General features: G+C 42.9%; 1 protein-coding gene across 4 annotated transcripts; it reads left to right on the top strand.

Moving 5' to 3' along the window:
• Window positions 1–3815: 3815 nt before the first annotated feature.
• LOC115203198 (AP-2 complex subunit alpha-2) lies at window positions 3816–21930 on the top strand. Of its 4 annotated transcripts, XM_029767638.1 has the most exons (24): window positions 3816–4023; window positions 5339–5407; window positions 7262–7404; window positions 7595–7788; window positions 7958–8087; window positions 8367–8468; window positions 8655–8763; window positions 8915–9065; window positions 9189–9357; window positions 9522–9659; window positions 9835–10017; window positions 13991–14088; window positions 14396–14627; window positions 15040–15213; window positions 15374–15544; window positions 15913–16100; window positions 16251–16322; window positions 16530–16612; window positions 16720–16809; window positions 16954–17077; window positions 17256–17372; window positions 17979–18048; window positions 18960–19094; window positions 20469–21930. In XM_029767638.1, exons 1-24 carry the CDS (start codon window positions 3957–3959, stop codon window positions 20544–20546), a joined length of 3087 nt encoding a protein of 1028 aa, XP_029623498.1. In that variant the 5' UTR covers window positions 3816–3956; the 3' UTR covers window positions 20547–21930. The 4 variants fall into 4 exon arrangements, with proteins under 4 accessions (XP_029623498.1, XP_029623500.1, XP_029623499.1 ...); XM_029767640.1 differs by lacking the exon at window positions 15374–15544; XM_029767639.1 differs by lacking the exon at window positions 16251–16322.
• The last annotated feature ends 89 nt before the right edge of the window (window positions 21931–22019 follow it).

Raw genomic sequence — 22019 nt, 5'->3', positions numbered from 1 at the left:
CCATATTGGCAGACTGTGATATGGCCATTTCTTGGAGAGACTCCTTCCCCTCCAGGAGACTGTCAAACATGATGACCACACCACCACAATGGGTGTTGCTGGGCAGCTTCAATGTGGTGCTTTTATTCTTCTCACTTTGCTTGGTGAGGTAGATTGCTGCTACAACTTGATGACCCTTCGCATTCCTAACCATTTCCTTGGCTCTCTTGTAGCGTGTATGCCTTGTTTTCAGTGCCATGATGTCCTTGAGGAGCAGATACAATGCATGAGCAGCACAACCAATGGGTGTGATGTGAGGGTAGGACTCCTCCACTTTAGACCAAGCAGCCTTCATGTTCACAGCATTGTCTGTCACCAGTGCAAATACCTTCTGTGGTCCAAGGTCATTGATGACCGCCTTCAGCTCATCTGCAATGTAGCGACTGCTGTGTCTGTTGTCCCTTGTCTGTGCTCTTGTAGAATACTGGTTGAGGGGTGAAGATGATGTAGTTAATTATTCCTGCCCATGAACATTCGACCACCCATCAGAGATGATTGCAATACAGTCTGCTTTCCCTATGATTTGCTTTACCTTCACTTGAACTCTGTTGAACTCTGCATCCAGCAAATGAGTAGATAAAGCATGTCTGGTTGGAGGGGTGTATGCTGGGTGAAGAACATTCAGAAATCTCTTCCAATACACATTGCCTGTGAGCATCAGAGGTGAACCAGTTGAATACACAGCTCGAGCATGACTTTCATCAGCATTTCTCTTACTACGTTCCTCCACTGAGTCAAAGAAACTTCTGATTCCAGGAGGACCATGAGCTGTTGCTATCGATAAGGTGTCTGATTCACCTCGAATAGAAGTAGAGGGACTTTTATCAGAGGTTGCTTGTTGTCAGCGCTGAGGGAACTTTATGCACTGGCCAGATGATTATGCATCTTTGTTGCATTCTTCACATATGATTTGGCACAGTATTTGCAAATGTACACATCTTTTCCTTCTACATTAGCTGCAGTGAAATGTCTCCAAACATCAGATAGTGCCGGTGGCATTTTCCTGTAAAGATTAGAAAAAAATGAGTAAAAAAAACAACAAATACAATTCCATGTACAGATAAATAGTTAAGCAGTTAGATTAAACAACTCCTTTGTAAGATAAATGTTTAAAATGAAACATGTATGGAAACAGGTGAATTAGCACTCCTCAGTTAGCAGGCTCAAGCAAGCTAAAACCCACATGGTATCAAAAACTAACTAGCAGAAATTGTTAACAAGTTAGAAATGATTTAAACACACTTTACTGAAGTCTAAATTTACTAGTTAACAAAAAATCTTGTATGTCAAATAAAATATATTCACCCCACCCAGTATTGTACTCAAAACTTACCAGAAAGCATGTAGTGGTGTGGGCTCAATAGCATCTCATTAGTGTGCAAGATCTTGAGAATCAGCTGTACATGTGATGGAAGAGTGCACTGCACATGTGATGGAAGAATGCACTGTGCATGCAGAGAGTTGCAATTCCATTGAATTGGGGATAGTTTAACCAAAGACCTAGAATTGCCTTATGTGTATCCCACAAAAAAGGTTCACTGTTACAAGTAAACTTTTTTTAATGAATTTTAGCAAAAATCCCCAAATTCCAAGGCTTAACTTCCCATGGGAAATTTCCAGAAATGTACCGGGAAAGTTTCTGACCCTTTGCAACCCTAGCAACTGCTTGCACGTGCGTTACCACTTCACTATGTTTCCCTGTCATGGCCTTTGCTCCATCAGTACAGATACCAACATGAGCAGCACGTTCGGCTACATACGGACCATTAGTGGAATTCCCGCGAGAGAGTAACGGTTAATGTGATTGGATGTTAATTATTTGATCAGACTACCTGTATTTGACATTGTGTTGTTATTTGAACTCTAGATGGTTTAATTTTATTTTTGGCAGTGAAATGAGGCTACTCAGGTGAGAAAAAAAACCTCACCCAAATGTATAGCCTAATTGGAAAATATAAATGGACTGTTTGAAAATGTGAAGAAAAAAAAAGAAAAAAAAGAGAAAAAAAATGAATGTATTTTTTTTAATGTGAATCACATTTTTATTTGGTGTACCCCCGACGACATTGCACGTACCCCGTACCACAGTTTGGGAATACCTGGTCGAGACGAATAGCATAATAGGAACAGACTTTGGTAAAATTATGTACATTTACCCTACTATGCAAAGGTTTGAAAATGATGTTTAATTGTTAGGTATAGTCCTAGATTATTTGTGCTACATTGTCAATGTTTTTTGTATACCTTGGCTTAGATTCACGTGTAGAGGAGATGTTAATTAAAAAGACTGAGTGTATGCACCTCTCTTTCAGCAGGAGAGTGTCTTTTGTCAGAGCCCTTTTTGAAGAGTCTTCTATTATGGGGGAGGAAAGCTATGCTCACCCATCTGATTATCAGAAAACCTGCTTTTCATCCTGTGCCTCTGCATCTATCACCCATGTGACAACCATAATGAAGCTTCTATTCTCCCCCTGTATCCATTGGAACCTATTTGATAAACATTGAACACCTGTCTGTCACCTTTATATAAGAAGTAGACTCGTGTAAAACAAAGGTTAAGAAATACCTCTTACTGTAAACATCTAAAAAATACATGTTGGCCAACTGTCTAGATCAGATTACACAATAAGCATGCAAATCACTGTTCCAGGAACATGGTGTAATTATAGGACTGTTGACACTAGATATGCAGTATGAGCAGACTTCGTAAATTACGTGGAGGGACCTAATTGAAGTGCACTGTATTTGTCACTGATGTTGGAATGGCTGATACTGTGATGAGTCTGGGTTGATGGATAATTGACTGTCTGTATCAGTTCAACTGGACAATATTTCCCTTCTACTGTGAGAGCTGCATTTTGTCTCGCCATAACTGTTTTCCATATAAACAGTATAGCCATGGCTGAGCCACGTGAAAGCAGAAAGACAGGTTTGACGTAGGAGGGTAGGCGGCAAACATGTGCAGTCAAGAGAGTGGACATTATGAGAAAATATGAATGCATGGTTCAATGAGAATTCAGGCTGTCAGGTCCATTTTGTGCAAGACATGGATCCACAGGATGAATGACAGCTAAAGGAAAGCTCTGGGGCAACAGTGTACGAGAAGTCAAATCATATTAACTGTATGGCCATAAACCTGACGGTGGCCGTTTAATTCAGTCTCTCTTCCTTCTGTAGGCAAATAGGGGTCCATGCTTTAGGAAGAGGAACAGAGATAGGCCCTACCACTGTCTCTAATTATAAGACTGCATCATCATTCATGAAACTGTGCATGATACAACTGCCCCCAGCCCCCACCCAAAGAGTTTGTGTTTGCATGCAACCATACTCTATTTAACAACAAGATTTTCAAAAGTGGTCACAGCAGCACCACCATGTGAAGGACCAAGGGGGAAGAAAAAAAATCAATCTCAACAGGGACACACATTTCACACGATGAAACTTGTTGAAATTTTCTCAAAATAAATACATTCTGAATCGGCCTGCAAGATACAAAAAAGGGATAACCTGCACATAGATTGTAGTACCATGCAGTCAAAATGACTGAATCCACATAATAAAGTGACATGTATCTGTGTTTATCCGTCAATTTGTTGTTTCTCTCTCTCTCTCTGTCTGCTAGATTATACTAAGTAAAAGTATTTCTGAAACAACATTCACCATGCATCAATAACACCAATCACTGTACTTGAAATGAGTGGCCTACTGCACCACTTTTCACGCCCTGGGAATCTTGAGTTGGCTCATTCGCTCTAAAAATGCCTGTTCTCTGACGTTTACACATCCTGAGTCCCCAGTCTCTACTTGGCATGTCTCCGCCTCTTTAACAGAAACCTACTCCCGAACAACTGAAATAAAGTTTATTTACGGTCTGACTGCAGAGAATAGGCTAACAAATAAATATCGCGTGGAACAAAATGCCTGCAGTCTCTAAAGGAGATGGAATGCGTGGCCTCGCTGTGTTTATATCGGACATTAGGAACTGTGAGTAGTTGATGTTGACTTGTTGATTAGCTAGCTACAGTTCATTTGGGAGGAATGCAAGGCTAGCTATGAAACAAGCTATCCCACGTAAAGGCACACGCGCGCCATGTTTAACTAGCTAGCTACTTCATTAACAAAACAAATAACGTGTGGGTAGTTCGCTAACTACCTAGTTACCTAGCAAATAGCTAACCTGCCAACGTCAGTTAACGGTACTGTAGCTAACAGAGTTACGGTAGCTAGCAAACTGACGTTAGCCATGATAGCTATCCAACGTTAGCTAGAGATTGAAGCAAAAATAGCCCACAAAGGACGGTAACTAACTATGCTTTCCTAAACAAACTTCCAACGTGAAATAAAGGTAAATAGCTAGCTACAGACAGCCAAGTCAAGATGTTACTGTACTAGTTATACTTAGCTAGCTGGTTTAATGTCACACTAAGCTAGCTAGTTTAGCAAACTAGCCAATGGGCGTGGGTCACACAGAGTCAGGAAATAAAAAATGGCATGGTGACATTCATCATTTTGGCTGGCTGGTGTTACATCGTTGTAGATTGATAATTTACACATATTTGGTGCTGGGTATATCTGTAATCTAGTAGCAAACTAGTGACCTACAAATGTTGGCTGACTAGCTATCTAATTGGCTACAATTTCTCTCTAGCAACTAACATCATGCTCTGTCTATTAATGAGTGTGTATTCCTTCGACAATAACAATACTAGTCGCTGGATTGCATACACTACCACCAAAAAACCCCAGCTGCAGTGCAGGGTTTTGTGGTGGTGGGACTGGGAACTTTCACCTAGACGAGAGCCACGGAAGTCTAAATGTGCTCGGTGAGCAAATTAGTCTATTTAGAGCACTAGTTTCCCTGCATAAATCCATAGCAGACACAGTGAAGGTTACCAACTTTCTATAACTTCAATGTAGGTGTGAATGAGGCATGCTACAGAGCCATGTAGAAAAACTGATCCTAAACTGTAGGTCTGGGTCTGATCCTCCCGACCCAGGTATTCTCTCCTGACAAATCAATGCCGTAATTTAGACATCTTGCTACTAAGACCATTGCTCCTGAAGGTTATCCAATTTATTTCTAGACCTCAGCTCCCTAGTTCATGGTGCATAGGCACATCAATACACATACTTTGCAGGAAAGAAACAATCAATTATTTAGCCCAGTCTATGCCCAGTCTATTGTGGTACAGCCAAACTGTTCCATTCCACAAGTTCTGTCGTTCAGGCTTGCAACTGCAGAACTTATGGCCCATACAGGTGACAGTGAACATATAACATGTTTTATTTTCCATTTCAGGTAAAAGTAAAGAAGCAGAGATCAAGAGAATTAACAAAGAGTTGGCCAACATCCGCTCTAAATTTAAAGGTAAGTCAAGCAAAAGCCCTTAAATCTGGGTGTGAACACACTTTGGTGTCTGATGGTTCCACATAAAGTTTGTGGACACTGACACTAGTCACTTAGATTAACAGTGCCCTCACAGGAGATCACCATGCAGCTACGCTGAATGTCAGAAGTGTTCTCTACCACCTGTTCTGTCTAGCCTAAAATAAGTCTGCTGTTCCAAAGTGAAAATGGATAGTGGCTTCTATAAAATCAGGTGACTTGTGTTTTGGTGGGTAGAAAACATGTAGGGCCTACCTGCAAAGTTGCTTTTGATGGGTTTATGGGCCAGCTCATTTTTATCATGAAACAACACATTTGTATGGAAAGGCTTGCCTTCCAAACTGATGGAGTACTTAGGCTACCACTGAGGCAGGCTATTTGGTTAAATAATGACTACCCCTAAAAAGCAACTTCTTATTTTGAATATGTGTTCTAGTGTCAAAATGTACTACAACGTAAGTAGGATAAATTTTGTCATGAAGTCAGTCTTGTCCAAAACTGAGAGTTGCGAGATGATTATATATTTTTTTACTATCTCATGGAATGAAGGGTACTGTAACAGTTTTTTGTGGTTTGGGTTTATTTGAATCCTGCCCACAGCTGGCAGTTCCCAAGTAGGCTAATCATAAATTTGGAGCACAGCTGCACATGACCCAATCGTAACACCCATGATCATTTTGGTTTCACATTCGATATCCCTTTGGGACATGGGACAATATTTTAAAAGGTCAATACCTCCAAATTTCAATGACATAGAACGCACCCACCAACTATAAATTCATAAAATATAGTGCCATTTACATTGTATAATTTATTGACGGTCCCTAACTATCCCTAGAGATAGGCTATATAGGTTCAGTGAGGCAGGGAGAAGCTAAAGGGCATAGCCGGACAGGGAGAGTTGTTGAGTCAACTGTTCTGTCAGGAAACTGAGGGGGGCACAGTATGTCAGCAGGCTGGAATCCTTTCCTCTGTTTTCCAGAGGAACTTCCTGTAGAGCTCTACAGAAAATCTTTCATGCTGTTTTTCTCTCTTCTCCTTTTCTCTGTCTTTTTCTGTCTTTCTCTCCTCTTGTTTCTCTCTCTCTACACACATTCATTAAAGGTTTTATGATTGTGATGTAAACATCTTCATGTTTATCTTTCTTTGAACCAGATAATACTTACTTTACGTGGAAAGTTCATAAACGAGAGAGAGAATTATAACCTTATTTTAGAGAAACTAATCCTTAATGTGGAGCCCCTCCTAATCTCTCTCATGGGACAACGTCCCAAACACAGTGGAGGTGGGGTTCCAGACAGGGGTGGGGGCTCCTTTAAACCCCCACTTTCAGAATGCTGTTGCAGCTCTTCATGCTATAATGTGCGTTGGTCTACATTTGTTAGCGCACTTCAAGGTTTCCTGTAAGCGGCATTGGACATACTTGATTTATTTGTGCTACATTCTGAATCCGTCATTATTTTCATTGCACAGCTGCACTCATTTGGCCTCCCACCATTTGCCCTCTCACCAAGGTGAAAAAAGTGCTGCACTCAGCTTCCTGTCTTGTGGTGCTGACTCACCCTCTCCTCAACTACAGTCGGTTGTGGGATTGATTTACCTAGCAACATGGAATGTAATACTTTTATCTATTCCTACGTGGGTTTCATGTTTTTGTTCCCTTTATAGGAGTGGTTAGCATGTTGCTCTTTTAGAAGGGAAGAACACTAATGCTCCGTGCTCTCAAACACGTGATCAGTCATGGTGACTTGGCTTAAAAGTATTCTTTCCTTCCAATTTTTTTTGTTGCTTCTAAATCTTCATAGTCATGACAACGACCTTTCTGTTTTGCTGCAGGAGACAAAGCACTAGATGGATACAGTAAGAAGAAATATGTGTGCAAGCTGCTTTTCATATTCCTTCTTGGCCATGACATCGACTTTGGCCACATGGAGGCAGTCAACCTGCTCAGTTCCAACAAGTACACAGAGAAACAAATTGTGAGTAGAGAAGCCAGCCGGTCTTTGAATTTGTTTGAGTGATTGTGAGTGGATTAAGTTATGTATCTAATTGTGTTATAAACAGTGTTTTGTCCAGTCTATTATCAAGGTTTATGTTAAGCTATTATGATAACTTCCATTTAATTCCTTTCAGGTTTGATAAACGCTTTGTTTCTATCCAAATCCACAGGGTTACCTGTTCATCTCAGTGTTGGTCAACTCAAACAGTGACCTCATCAGCCTTATCAACAATGCCCTAAAGAATGACCTGTCCAGCAGGAATCCCACTTTCATGAACCTGGCCTTGCACTGCATTGCAAATGTGGGCAGCAGGGAGATGGCTGAGGCTTTTGCAGCTGAGGTGCCCCGCATTCTGGTGGCTGGGTAAGAAAGGGTAGTGGTGTGGAGCAGACTTATCCTAATGACTGAGGTACCCTCTCTGTCAGTTTAACATTTGAGGCTGTAACTTTGTCAGGCCTTTTCATAAAAAAAAATGAAGCTATGCGCCAGTTAAGCTATGTGCTGTCATAATTTGCCAGTTTTTGTCTTGCAGGGACACTATGGACAGTGTGAAGCAGAGTGCTGCCCTGTGCCTACTGCGTCTCAACAGGACCTCTCCAGACCTAGTGCTCATGGGCGAGTGGACCGCCCGGGTGGTTCATCTGCTTAATGACCAGCACCTGGTACGGACTGCCATGGGGCCAGGGGTTATTATGCGAGGACTATGGACCTTTGGTTTTAGTCAGGGAGATTTGGATCGGTGGGGTGTGGAGGAGAGGATTCTTTCACCATGTCTTTCTGTCTTCATTGTTAGGGCTATGTTTGTGCTAAATTAATAGTTTGTAGGCGTAATGAGGGGAAAACATTGCATGCAAAAAAATTGGATTGGTTTGTGTATAGTGTAATATTAATGATTAGCTGTTTCTGTGTAATGGCAGTTGTATTACTTCCCTTTTGCGCAGGGTGTGGTGACTGCTGCCACCAGCCTGATTACCACACTGGCACAGAAGAGCCCAGAGGACTTCAAGACCTCTGTCTCCTTGGCTGTAGCCCGACTCAGCAGGGTAATCATATGGCCGTGTGCAGGACTTTTCTTTCTTTCTTCTTTCATCAATATGTCACGTTTTATTTCAGGTTTTGTCCAATGTCTACTTTTGACCATTGAATATCATTATTAACCTTAGTTATTAGTCAGTTGTTTGCTTGAGGCGTAATGTGTTAGTCATGTCTCATGTCCTCCTGTTCTCTAGATCGTCTCCTCGGCCTCCACTGACCTGCAGGACTACACCTACTATTTTGTTGCAGCTCCTTGGCTTTCTGTCAAGCTCCTGCGTCTCCTACAGTGCTATCCTCCCCCTGGTAAGAAGCTGTGTCAGCATGATGACATGCGTGTTGGGTGTTTGACTGTATGAACATAATATTACTCAGAAAAGGGCTGTAGTGTTGACGGGATGAACATAGTTGTGCTTTCATCTGTGACCCCCTTCCTCCCCCTTTCCTGCCCCCTCAGAGGATGGTGCGATCCGGGGCCGTCTGACCGAGTGTCTGGAAACCATCCTGAACAAGGCCCAGGAGCCTCCCAAGTCGAAGAAGGTGCAGCACTCCAACGCTAAGAACGCTGTGCTGTTTGAGGCCATCAGTCTAATCATCCACCATGACAGGTCAGTCCCTCTCCCAGTTGCAGCAGCTACAGAGGACCAATGTATTCAAGAAATGCAGTTTGTATGTGTTGAGTTGGACTGTCCTGGTGACAATGGCACCAATGTCTGTCTTTCTCGCTACAGCGAGCCCACTCTGCTGGTGCGGGCCTGTAACCAGCTGGGCCAGTTCCTCCAGCACCGGGAGACTAACCTGCGCTACCTGGCCCTGGAGAGCATGTGCACCCTAGCCAGCTCCGAGTTCTCCCATGAGGCCGTTAAGACGCACATCGAGACGGTCATAAATGCCCTCAAAGTACGCTAACACACTTGTACCTGCATTCACAAGATACATATGCCAGTCCTAGTACTCAGTGTCTTCTTTAGTACATAGTGTATGTATGCCTGTATCTGTTTTGTTCCTGTTAATGTGACTGCTTTAGTCCTGATGTTTGTGTTTGACCTGGTTGAATCCTGCAGTCAGAGAGAGATGTCAGTGTGCGTCAGCGTGCTGTGGACCTGCTCTATGCAATGTGTGACCGCAGCAACGCCAAACAGATTGTAGCAGAGATGCTCAGCTACCTGGAGACGGCAGACTACTCCATCAGAGAGGAGATAGTGAGTTCTAACCCAGTATCTAACCATTTCTCTAATAATTTCACCAACCAAAAGTTTATGATAGCTTCATGTTTTAAATGCCACTGAGATAATTTGGAAGAATACGTTCCACAGAACTAAATAAAAACATGAATGCCATCGTTCTTTGATCTGTTAAGACTACCTCTCACCACAGGTGCTAAAGGTGGCCATCCTGGCAGAGAAGTATGCAGTTGACTACACCTGGTATGTTGACACCATCCTCAACCTGATCCGCTTTGCTGGGGACTATGTCAGTGACGAGGTCTGGTACCGCGTCATCCAGATCGTTATCAACAGAGATGAAGTGCAAGGTTATGCTGCCAAGACAGTGTTCGAGGTGCTTATTTTATTTTTGTGAATAATCTGTCTTTAAACAAGCCATGGGGGAACATCTACCTAACTCATTGTAACCTAATGTTTGTCTGTCTGGATTGACTAATGGTGCTTCTGTTCTGATGTAGGTGGGTTTCCTTAATCATATTAGTTTTAAGCAGCTCACTTCCGATGCTCATCACAGGCTCTGCCTGCTTGGATGTGACCTGTGAGGTCAGGGGGATGGAGAGCGTCATTCACTATTCACCACTAAACCTGTCTATGTCTTCTCAGGGAGGAAACTATGAGCCCGCCTTGTGCTTTGGTACAGCAATATGAGATGACTTGATTCTCTCTTCAGTCTCTCTGCTTGTGTCTGTCTCACTGTCTCTCACTGGTAGGTCACTGTAAGATCCTAAAACAGACCCATGCAGCCTGCTGCTCCATCCCGCCATCCCAGTTTTGTGGATGTGTAGTCTTGAGCCCTCCCTCCTCTCCAGTGTCTTTCCTCCTTCATTGCCCATTATCTCTACCACTGCATACTCTGACATCAGATACATTGATGTCTACTGCAGATATACATCCTTTCAGAACCAGCGAGACGCCTTCCCATTTTTCCTTTAGTCTGTTCCACCATAGTTTCAGCTGTGTTTTGTTTTATAGTTACATTTGTCCCCATGTTCAGACTTGCTACCCCACATGCTGGTCTGCCCAGATTGAATCTCAACTTCATGACATACCCATCATGGAAATGCCTTCATGTGCATGTTAAGATCTGCTGACTGATATGTTCTCAGCCCCGTATCCCTCCACTCTGGTAGGAGTTTGTGTGGGATTCGCTTGATACTGTTTTGTTGTGTTGCTCCCAAATCCCCAACCATCCACACACTCCAATCCATTATCCTATTTCATACATACAGTTGAAGTCGGAAGTTTACATACACCTTAGCCAAATACATTTAAACTCAGTTTTTGACAATTCCTGACATTTAATCCTAGTAAAATGCCCTGTTTTAGGTCTGTTAGGATCACCACTTTATTTTAAGAATGTGAAACGTCAGAATAATAGCAGCGAGAATGATTTAATTTCAGCTTTTATTTCTTTCATCACATTCCTAGTGGGTCAGAAGTTTACATACACTCACTTAGTATTTGGTAGCATTTCCTTTTAACTTGGGTCAAATGTTTAGGGTAGCCCTCCACAAGCTTCCTACAATAAGTTGGGTGAATTTTGGCCCATTCCTTCTGACAGAGCTGGTGTAACTGAGTCAGGTTGTAGGCCTCCTTGCTCGCACATGCTTTTTCAGTTCTGCCCACAAATGTTCTATAGGTTTGAGGTCAGGGCTTTGTGATGGCCACTCCAAAACCATGACTTTGTTGTCCTTAAGCCATTTTGCCACAACTTTGGAGGTATGCTTGGGGTCATTGTCCATTTGGAAGACCCATTTGCGACCAAGCTTTAACTTCCTGACTGATGTCTTGAGATGTTGCTTCAATATATCCACATAATTTTCCTGCCTCATGATGCCATCTATTTTGTGAAGTGCACCAGTCCCTCCTGCAGCAAAGCACCCCCACAACATGATGCTGCCACCCCTGTGCTTCACGGTTGGGATGGTGTTCTTTGCCTTGCAAGCCATCCCCTTTTTCCTCCAAACAAAGCAATGGTCATTATGGCCAAACAGTTCCATTTTTGTTTCATCAGACCAGAGGACATCTCTCCAAAAAGTACGATCTTTGTCCCCATGTGCAGTTGCAAACCGTAGTCTGGCTTGTTATGACGGTTTTGGAGCAGTGGCTTCTTCCTTGCTGAACTGCCTTTCAGGTTATGTCGATATAGGACTCGTTTTACTTTGGATATAGATACTTTTGTACCCGTTTCCTCCAGCGTCTTCACAAGGTCCTTTGTTGTGCTGGGATTGATTTTCGCACCAAAGAACGTTCATCTCTAGGAGACTGAAGGCGTCTCCTTCCTTAGCGGTATGACGGCTGCGTGGTCCCATTGTGTTTATACTTGCGTACTATTGTTTGTACAGATGAACGTGGTACCTTCAGGCATTTGGAAATTGCTCCCAAGGATGAACCACACTTGTGGAGGTCTACAATTTTGTTTCTGAGGTCTTGGCTGATTTCTTTTGATTTTCCCATGATGTCAAGCAAAGACGCATTGAGTTTGAAGGTAGGCCTTGAAATACATCCACAGGTACACCTCCAATTGACTCAAATTATGTCAATTAGCCTATCAGAAGCTTCTAAAGCCATGACATAATTTTCTAGAATTTTCCAAGCTGTTTAAAGGCACAACCTGTTGGGGACTCTTTCGAGATAGGATCCCGGTAACGGGATTGCTTGACAAGATAGCAAAAGTCGAATAATTTCAATTTCTCAAACAATCAACTATTTTACACCATTTGAAAGATAAATATCTCCTTAATCCAACCACATTGTCTGATTTTAAGAGGCTTTACGGTGAAAGCATAAAGTTAGATTATGTTAGGACAGTACATAGACAAAGAATTACACAGCCATTTTCAATGCAAGGACAGGCGTCACCAAAAGCAGAAAACCAGCTAAAATTATGCACTAACCTTTGACAATCTTCATCAGATGACACTCCTAGGACATTATGTTAGACAATACATGCATTTTTTGTTCTATCAAGTTCATATTTATATCCAAAAACAGCATTTTACATTGGTGCGTGACGTTCAGAAAATGTATTTCCCCCAAAACTGCCGTTGAATCAGCACAACAATTTACAACAATACTCGTCATAAACGTTGATAAAATATTAAACTGTTATTCAAAGAATTATAGATTAACATCTCCTGAATGCAACCGCATTGACAGATTTCAAAATAACTTTACTGGGAAAGCACACTTTGCAATAATCTGAGTACTGTGCTCAGAAAAATACACTACGCAATATAGATAGCCGCCATTTTGGAGTCATCTAAATGCATAAATAGCATTAGAAATATTCACTTACCTTTAATCTTCATCAGAAGGCACTTCCAGGAATCCCAGGTCCACAACAAATGTTTTGTTCGATAAAGTTCATAATTTATGTCCAAATAACTCCATGTTGTTTGCGCGTTCAGTAAGCTACTCAAAATGTAGGACGCGCGAGGAAAATGTCACGACGAAAAGTCCCCAAAAAAATCTATTTACGTTCGTTCAAACATGTCAAACGTTGTATAGCATCAATCTTTAGGGCCTTTAGAACGTGAAAATTCAGTAATATTCCAACCGGACGAAACCAGTGTCTTGAAAAACGTTTTGGAACAGAGCTACCTCTCGCGTGAATGCGCGCCAATGAACTGACATCCTTCCCTGGGTCACCAACATCCCAGCCTTCTTGTTCAGTCTCTGTTCATCATAGACGCCTCAAACAACTTTCTAAAGACTGTTGACATCTAGTGGAAGCCTTAGGAAGTGCAAAATGAATCCTTAGTCACTGTGTTCGATTGACAATAACTTGAGAAACCTACAGGCACCAGATTTTTCATTTCCTGGTTGTATTTTTCTCAGGCTTTTGCCTGCCATATGAGTTCTGTTATACTCACAGACACCATTCAAACAGTTTTAGAAACTTCAGAGTGTTTTCTATCCAAATCTACTAATACGCATATTCTAGTTTCTGGGCCAGAGTAGTAACCTGTTTAAATTGGGTACGTTTTTCATCCGGCCGTGAAAATACTGCCCCCTAGCCCAGACAGGTTAAAGGCACAGTCAACTTAGTGTATGTGAACTTCTGACCCACTGGAATTGTGATACGGTGAATGTATAAGTGAATTTATAAGTGAAAATAATCTGTCTGTAAACAATTGTTGGAAAAATTACTTGTGTCATGCACAAAGTAGATGTCCTAACCGACTTGCCAAAACTATAGTTTGTTAACAAGAAATTTGTGGAGTTGTTGAAAAACGAGTTTTAATCACTCCAACCTAAGTGTATGTGAACTTCTGACTTCAACTGACTCTCTTTCCTTTCCACAGGCACTCCAGGCCCCAGCCTGCCATGAAAACCTGGTAAAGGTCGGAGGGTACATTCTAGGGGAGTTTGGGAACTTGATAGCAGGAGATTCAAGGTCAAGGTTAGTAACCAATCAATGCCATATATTTCAGTGATCCACTGTTAGTCTCAGTTGGAGACAGTGGAGGCAGCTGAGGGGAAGATGGCTCATAGTAATGGGTGGAATGGAGTCAATGGAATGGTATCAAAAGCATTGTTCCATGTGGTTTATTCCTTTACATTGACTCAATTCCAGCAATTACGAGCCGTCCTCCCCTCAGCAGCCTCCAGTGGTTGGAGAAATGTACAGTCAATAATATCCTTTGGAGCTGAGAACAGACGTCACTCACTGTGTGTCATCCATTGTCCTTCTTGCTCTAACTCCTTAGTCCACTCATCCAGTTTGACCTGCTCCACTCCAAGTTTCACCTGTGCTCGGTGCCCACCCGGGCTTTGCTGCTCTCAGCCTACATCAAGTTCATCAACCTGTTCCCTGAGGTGAAGGGCACCATCCAGGAGGTGTTGCGCTCAGACAGCCAGCTCCGCAATGCAGACGTTGAGCTACAGCAGCGTGCTGTGGAGTACCTGCGCCTCAGCTGCATCGCCAGCACTGACATACTGGTCGGTGATATTCCACCCTGCCTTTGTGCCATTATAAGCCTGATTGATTGCATTTATTAGATCATTAAAAGTAGTAGTATGCTCTGCTTGAGACATTACATTACATTACATTAAATGCATAAAAAATTAACTAGCATAAAAAAAACGAAGCCTGAATGCTTATTTCCATTGTGGTCCTCTATGGCAGCGAGCTAGCAGGTGGGCAAGATTAACACTTTTACATTTAATGCAATTAAAAACAACAGTTTTATATTACACTTAGCTGTTTGGTTTTTAATTGTTCAGAATACATCCCACAGAAAGTCTTTGTTGGTAGATAGACTGTAATTCAGAAAAGGACACTGTAGGGCCTCCAGTTCCTCCAACACAGGTCATGATCTTCATTCCCCATTCATTCTGTGCTCCCCTCAAGGCCACGGTGTTGGAGGAGATGCCTCCCTTCCCTGAGAGGGAGTCCTCTATACTGGCCAAACTCAAGAGGAAGAAGGGACCAGGAAACCTGCATCCTGATTTGGATGAGAACCGCAAAGAACGCAGTGCCAATGGGGGTACTGCAGACCATAGCAGCACTACCTCAAATGCTAAGGTATCATGTGTTGTTTACTTATTAGAGCCTCCTATTCATCTCCTTTCAGGTGTGTACATTTCCTATTTTTCTGTCCTTGTGTTTTCCACTGTCTTTTCCGTAACTGTCCTCAGCTCTCTCGTTCTGTCCTGCCTTCACTGTTTCCTCCTCTGTTCATTAGAGCTCTCCTCTCTCGTTTGTTGGGGATCTTCTGGCCCCCGCCTCAACCGCACCCCCCACCAACCGGCCACGTCCGGTTTCCTCTTCCTACCTCCTGCAGGCCCCCCTCACCCCCATGCCCCCCCAGGCCTCTGCTGTCCCTGTGCTGCTCTCTACTGGGCCCCTCTTTCAGGTTCTGGATGCTCATGCTGGGTTTCTTACTTGTCACTTCCCTAACTTTAATACACTGTCCTAACAACATCATGTAATCTGATCTGCTCACGGAATAAAGACAATTCCAGATGCTAAGATGACGCATTGCTTTTGTGTGAGTTTGATTACTTAGCAGTACTCTTACGTTTTTACGGATTATTTTTTATTTTTGAGTCCTAAGTATAGTCCTAATAATTATAGATCCTCCCACAGAGGTTTGTTTTGCATGGTGTGTGTGTGTTGCACTGCTCTGTACTTTCATCAGCGTAAGACCAATTGGAGCGGTTGATTCATCAACCGATCTTGAACCTCCGAAGTGAAGTAATTGTGACCGTTACCTCTCCTAAGGTGGCCGCATCCCCCACTCCCTCCACAGACCTGCTTGGCCTGGGCAGCACCATCACCACTCAAAACTCTGCCCCTCCTGCCTCCAAGGGGACAAGCCTGCTGGTGGATGTCTTCTCTGAAAACATAGCAGCCTTTCCTGTAGAGACACCAGTGGCAGTGGGGCCTGTTGCAGATGAGAACTTCTCCAGGTAAGAAAGAGTGTGTCAGTGGGTCAAATATCAGAGGGAGGGAGGGGCTTTTTAACTGCATTGATCCGTCATGGAGCTTACTAAAACCTGGTGTGAATGTGCTCCTCTCGCCCTTTACATTCTCGCTGTGCATCTCACTCTTGGCTTCAGTTTCCTGCCGAATACTCCACAAGTAGCATATGCCAACGCCACTCTGCCCACTGCAGAGGAACCTGAAGACAAGTAAGAGACGTCATCAGTGGAGTCTGTTCAAAACACTTGCATGCTCACAGCAGATTGCGCTGGTGAAAGGGACATTAGTTACCTCCCTACTGTACACTGCGGGACTCTTGGCATATTGGTTGGAGTCCAATCCTGGGAGTCAATACAGTACATTAAGCCCAAGATACCAGATATGAGATGCTTACCACTTGCGCCATTCCCTTCCAGGTTTGTTTGCAAGAACAATGGTGTCCTATACGAGAACCAGCTCCTCCAGATCGGCCTGAAGTCTGAATTCAGACAGAATTTGGGTGAGTAGGCCTCAGCAAAAATACAAATGCACCTAAGAGTGATTATGATCAGGTTTTGACCATTAGATCTTAGGGTTCAATTAATTCTCCTTTTTTCCAACATACAGGTCGGATGTATGTGTTCTTTGGTAACAAGACATCAACCCAGTTCATGAATTTCGCTGCCTCTGTGGTCTGCCAAGATACTCTGCAGGCTCATATCCTTTACTAGAAGCTGTTATGTCATTTTCATCAATAATTTTCGTATGCTAATAAATCCCTCCCAGTTTATATTATGTATTATTTAGGGGTGGCCATTTACTGCCCCCTATTGTGCCTTTTTTTCTTAACTGTTCCCCTACAACTGAATGTCCATGCCAAGCCTGCAGACCCCACTGTGGACGGGGGTGCACAACTCCAGCAGATACTCAACATTGAGTGTGTGTCTGACTTTGTGGATGCACCAGTGCTCAACATTCAGTTTAGGTAAGAACTTATTTTCCTCCTTTTATGTGCTTTTATAATACATTGCATATTGGAGTTTGTTTCAGTGTGCAACTATTTGCTAGATTGGCGATAAATGTTTGCATGAACGTTGTTGGAAATGCTACTGTATCGGTTTCCCAGTTATTTAGCGTTGTTTTACTCCTGTTTCTACCCACAGGTACGGGGGAACTCTCCAGAGCATTGCTGTTAAACTGCCTATTACTTTAAACAAGTTTTTCCAGCCTACAGAGATGACATCGCAGGACTTCTTTCAGCGCTGGAAACAACTTGGAGCGTAAGGAAACATATCTCTGCTATATGCTTGGTCATATATTACAACATGTTTTTCTCTCTTTTGATATGGGCACAATATTCCCTCTGACAATGTGCCAGTTTACTCTTCCTCGTATTCCGAGGACACAAAAGGGTTCATTCATTCAGATTGTCCTGCATGTGTAAATATTGATATAAATAGTGTGTACTGTCTTCTACTGTATATTTAAATGTGAAGGAAATGCCAACAGAATAGGTACACAGTGTCTTGTGAAATTATTCTATTAGAGCTTGAGCAACATTGCCAAGAGAAATGGATCAATGTTTCCCTAGGAGTGTGCAGTCTGTGGCGACTATTAAACAATTCACTGGTATTCCAGAAAGCACTTCTACCAAATATTGATTTATGTAGGTGGTATAGGTCAGTGAAATACAACTTAATCTAATGCATTTTAATTAAATGCAACTAAATGTGAAAATTGTGCAACAACATCAAAACGTTCACATGGAAATACATTTATCAATTTTCCATCATTCAGCAACAAGGTAAAACCTAGTGTAGTTACACATCCTTAACAGCTGAGGGCGAAACTGCTAGTGGTATGTGACTGACTTTCTCTACCCACAGCCCTCAGCAAGAGGTACAAAAGATTTTCAAAGCAAAGCATTCCATGGACACAGAGGTTACCAAAGCCAAGGTGAGATCCCTTTATGATTAGAATTGCTATGGAGATTTTGTCTTGACTTGTGTTGTTTTTTTGTTTTTTGTTGATAGAAATGAAAGACGGAAGTGAAGAAACTGAATGAAGGTCACCCTGACTTCACTAGCAATACTGTGTAACATGCTGACCACACCTCCTGCGTGGTATGGACTCTACAAGGTGTTGAGCGTTGCAAAAGATGTCCACATGTTTTTGGAGGCGGTAGCCACTTGACTAGCTGTTCAGGAGTGTTATGGCTTGGGGGTAGAAGTTGTTTAGAAGCCTCTTGGACCTAGACTTGGCACTCCGGTACCGCTTGCTGTGCGGTAGCAGAGAGAACAGTCTATGACTTGGGTCGCTGGAGTCTGACAATTTTTAGGGCCTTCCTCTGACACCTCCTGCTATAGAGGTCCTGGATGGCAGGAAGCTTGGCCCCAGTGATGTACTGGGCTGTAAGAACTGCCCTCTGTAGTGCCTTGCGGTCGGAGGCCGAGCAGTTGCCATACCAGGCAGTGATACAACCCATCAGGATGCTCTCGATGGTGCAGCTGTTGTCGGAATAGAGAACACACAATTTTGTGTGACTCAAAATTCTACAAAGATCCGGGAAGAAAAGAACCTTGTGCATTTCATGTAAAATAACCCAATGTTTATATCCTAGGACAAATTAGCTAGCAACAGCAAGTTAGCTAAATGTCCATGAATGTTTCATGTGTTTCGACCTGTCCCCAAATTAGTATAGTTGGTTCAGAGTTTGTTTTGATATTTCAACATGTGTGTCCTGATCGCGTCTGGTGTGAGTTGACAAAATCAATATGCGCGTGATGACGCACATGCGCCCGGTCTAGTCAGCATGTTGGGCTGTGTTGTCGATAGTCTTAACTTTGATCTGTTTTTTTGTTTTCCAGATAATGGGGTTTGGTGCTGCTTTGCTGGATGGGGTAGATCCAAACCCCTCCAACTTTGTGGGCGCTGGTGTCATCCATACGAAGACCACCCAGGTTGGCTGCCTCTTGAGACTGGAGCCTAATACTCAAGCACAGGTATGTAGCCCTCACCTCCCTCCAGTGAGAATTACTCTCCACCCCAGTACCCTGTCACCAACTCTTTCCTCAACCAACTCTTTTTCCAAATCCAGACAAGGTATTTGACCCACCTATTTCAAATCAAATGTTATTTGTCACATGCGCCGAATACAACAACTGTAGACCTTACAGTGAAATGCTTACTTACAAGCCCTTAACCAACAATGCAGTTTTAAGAAAAAAATTATAATTAAAGAGCAGCCGTAAAATAACAATAGGCTATATACAGGGGGTACCGGTACATAGTCAATGTGCGGGGGCACAGGTTAGTTGCGGTAATATGTACATGTAGGTAGAGTTAAAGTGACTATGCATAGATAATAAACAGAGAGTAGCAGCAGCGTCAAAGAGGAGGGGAATGCAAATAGTCTGGGTAGCCATTTGATTAGATATTCAGGAGTCTTATAGCTTGGGGGTAGAAGCTGTTAAGTCTTTTGGACATAGACTTGGCGCTCCGGTACCGCTTGCCGTGCGGTAGCAGAGAGAACAGTCTATGACTAGGGTGGCTGGAGTCTTTGACAATTTTTAGGGCCTTCCTCTGACACCGCCTGGTATAAAGGTCCTGGATGACAGGAAGCTTGGCCCCAGTGATGTACTGGACCGTACGCACTAACCTCTGTAGTGCTTTGCGGTCGGAGGCCAAGCAGTTGCCATACCAGGCAGTGATGCATCCAGTCAGGATGCTCTCAATGGTGCAGCTGTATAATTTGTTTTGAGGATATGAGGAGGGAATTGGCTTTGTTGTACCCTATTCACGACTGTCTTGGTGTGTTTGGACCATGATAGTTTGTTGTGGATGTGGAGACCAAGGAACTTGAAGCCCTCAGCCTGCTCCACTACAGCCCCATCGATGAGAATGTGGGCGTGCTCGGTCCTCCTTTTCCTGTAGTCCACCATCATCTCCTTGATCATGTTGAGCGAGAGGTTGTTGTCCTGGCACCACACGGCCAGGTCTCTGACCTCAGCCTATAGGGAGGTCTCATCGTTGTTGGTGATCAGAGCTACCACTGTTGTCATCGGCAAACTTAATGATGGTGTTGGAGTCGTGCCTGGCATGCAGTCATGAGTGAACAGGGAGTACAGGATGGGACTGAGCATGCACCCCTGAGGGGCCCCTGTGTTGAGGATCAGGTGGTTGTGTTGCTACCTACCCTTACCACCTGGGTGCAACCTGTCAGGAAGTCCAGGATCCAGTTGCAGAGGGAGGTGTTTAGTCCCAGTGTCCTTAGCTTAGTGATGAGGTTTGAGGGCACTATGGTGTTGAACGCTGAGCTGTAGTCAATGAACAGCCTTTTCACCTATTTAACCCCTCTCTCTCTCTTATTTTTTCAGATGTACCGCTTAACACTAAGGACAAGCAGAGATACTGTGTCACAGCGCCTGTGTGATCTGCTCTCAGAACAATTCTGAACTGCTTCCAGATCAGGTCTTCTTAACTGATTTACCACAGAGCTGTACAAGCTCCCCCTGCCACTTGTGAAGACACCACATGGTTCATAACAAACAGGTCACACTTATCCTTCCCGTCTGTCTCATTTAAATTGGAATTGATACAGTGTACAGTGTAAATTCTTTTTTATATTTGACCTTTTATAAATGTACTGTATATCAAATGACTTTCACCTACTTTACTAGTATTTCACTGCGTTAAGTCTGCCTTATGTCCATGTGCGCTCAGAATATTTACGGCTTTGCTTTTGTTGTGGAAAGGGTTTAGTCCTCTCCCTGTTCTTTAAAGACATATTGACTGGAAGAATTGGAGTTCATGACAACTAAGGGAAAATACCTTAGTTGTCTGACCCTCTTGTCCAACTGAGCAATGATTGTGTCCATAGATGTGCCTATTTTGCGTTTCAGATCCAGGGTTACAGTTGCACAAGCATACATGAAAAGATGTCATCTTATTTAGTTCTAAGAATGGCAGCAGTCTTCTCTGCTCTTGTCTTACCTGAAAACAAGCCCTGTCCCTGAACACGTTATGACCCTATTGCAAACCCTTGCCATTGTGTATGATTTTTTGTGTATGGGGATGAGATTTTAAATTGCAGCGGTCATTATATAGATATTAAGGGCCTGTTATGAGAAATCATCTTCTTGCTAGTAATGTGTGTGTGCTTATGTTCAAAAACAAACCACTAAGGAGTTAAGTGGCGGCATTATATTCAAATATGCATACAATTGTGTGTCCAACCAAAGTTGTTCTCTGTCCCAAATCAGGGGTTTATTTGTATCTAATATTTCTCTCGGACATGTTTTGTATCTAATGAAATCTTTTTTTTTTTTTTTAAGACAGGCCATTTAATAGAGCACTGAAGAACTATAAGCGTACGCAACGCCCAATTTACAACAGGGTTTCTTAACGCTTGTGGCCTTTGCAATCGTATGGCTGTTGGCTAACTGTAGTTTAAGTTGTAGGTACATACTGAATCACTTCCTGTCCTCCCAGTGCCTTTAAGTTATATGGGTTAAAAACTATATATGTATCAATGGCCAAGGCTTCTCTGCTCCCAATGATGTTACAGATGTTGCCAATTAAAGTTGATTGTGTCACTTTTACTCTTTTGACCTAAATATGTCCTATTGTTCAAGTGCTAATGCACGAGGAGCCAGTGTTTGGAGGTTATATTGGCACAGGTGTTGTTAGGTCCGAGGCGAAGTCGAGGGCTGGCAAACCATGCCAATATATCCTCCAAACACCGGCTTCGAAGGTATTATCACTTTTATACACGGGTTAACAATATTTTCAAGTAACGATTGACATATTTTGATTAAAAAGGTTATTTTTATGAATTTATTCATACTATTTCATCCTTCCACAAATTATTGTCCCGTCACAAATCTAGGGTTGCTACCCAAGCCGGCTGGTCGTTAGTTCTATCGGTT

Source organism: Salmo trutta, chromosome 12 (assembly GCF_901001165.1).
Source record: "Salmo trutta chromosome 12, fSalTru1.1, whole genome shotgun sequence".
NCBI classification, from domain to species: Eukaryota; Metazoa; Chordata; class Actinopteri; order Salmoniformes; family Salmonidae; genus Salmo; species Salmo trutta.
This window is presented reverse-complemented; position numbering and strand designations above follow the sequence as displayed.